The following is a 1,122-nucleotide window of genomic DNA, read 5'->3' as shown; positions in this document are numbered from 1 at the left end:
AGTAAGCCACCGAACGCGCCTATTGTACTGAATGATGATGACGATGTTATTTTCATCAATCCAACTTCAACTGCCAGTCAATCACAAGCTTTAAGTGTAAGTGCAACATAGCCAAAGTAAAGTTACAATGAATGATTTTTAATTGCTTGGCCATTAAATATAAGAAAAGACATATGTGGCTCTCTTGTATGTAAACTTAACTTAAACGCCCAGAACAAAGAACACATTTCGATATAAAGTAAAGCAGTCAATTTGATATAAGTACATTACTTAAAATCAAATAAAAAAAATTAAGGTCAAATTATACTCAATTGGTCAAAGTACAGTAAATGAAAAATTGAAAATTCAACAAGTTCTCCCTCTAAGTGCTGAAATAACTTTGCTAGATGGTGAAAGAACGCTAAAAAAGTTGAACAATCCAAAAAGAACTATTTATTGGTATGTATTTTAATACAGGCAAGTACAGAGGCAAGATGGAACCAATACCTAAGACGAATGAATAGATTACAGTTTAAGATAAAATAGCATTGATGTTTGTATTTCTGCTCTTAAAACAGCCTGTATAAGTATATTTAAAAAACTGATTTTGGGCAATGTTCTTATGATTTTTGAGTTCTGTTAGTGAGCTAAGTTCGAAAGCGCTTGTAAAAATATACAAGGCCTTTGTGCACCAAAGCTTTTGGGTCAAGGCTTCACAGTTTGAAATGCACACTGAGCTAATTTGTTTATTGTAGAAAGTGAGTACACATTTTGTGCTACTTTCTTGTATATTCCGGATTTCTCCTACTGTTGTAATTTTTTAGGCAAAGGTGCAGGGCACATTAATTTTGTCGAAAAAATTAATTCAGAAATCGAATCCGTTTGTAAATCCCAACCTTTCCACATCGGGGCTGAATGCAATAAAGATTAGTGGCGTTACAACTACTGCGACACCTCCAGCGCCCGTCAAGGGAAGATTTTTGAAGGTATATCTAGGGAAAAGAAGCTAGGCGTATATGAGAGCATTGCTTTTTGTTTTTAGGTTCGATCATTTACTTCACTGCAGTCAGTGCCATCGGAATGTATTACGATTCCTGACGATCCACCTCCATATAAAATTACAGAAGTGGACCCGCTGAGCTT

General features: G+C 35.1%; 1 protein-coding gene across 1 annotated transcript in view; it reads left to right on the top strand.

The window, feature by feature from the left end:
• Positions 1–1,122, top strand: part of LOC125502572 — a gene marked incomplete at its 5' end in the record, with an annotated part of 3,167 nt that overhangs the window by 1,075 nt on the left and 970 nt on the right. Inside the window, 2 exon segments of the mRNA XM_048661137.1 lie at positions 1–96; positions 804–820. Of these exon segments, the coding sequence (XP_048517094.1) occupies positions 1–96; positions 804–820 (113 nt within the window).

This window comes from Dendroctonus ponderosae, unplaced genomic scaffold (genome assembly GCF_020466585.1).
Source record: "Dendroctonus ponderosae isolate FM_Combo_2020 unplaced genomic scaffold, Dpon_F_20191213v2 Dpon_F_20191213_1, whole genome shotgun sequence".
NCBI lineage: Eukaryota > Metazoa > Arthropoda > Insecta > Coleoptera > Curculionidae > Dendroctonus > Dendroctonus ponderosae.
This window is presented reverse-complemented; position numbering and strand designations above follow the sequence as displayed.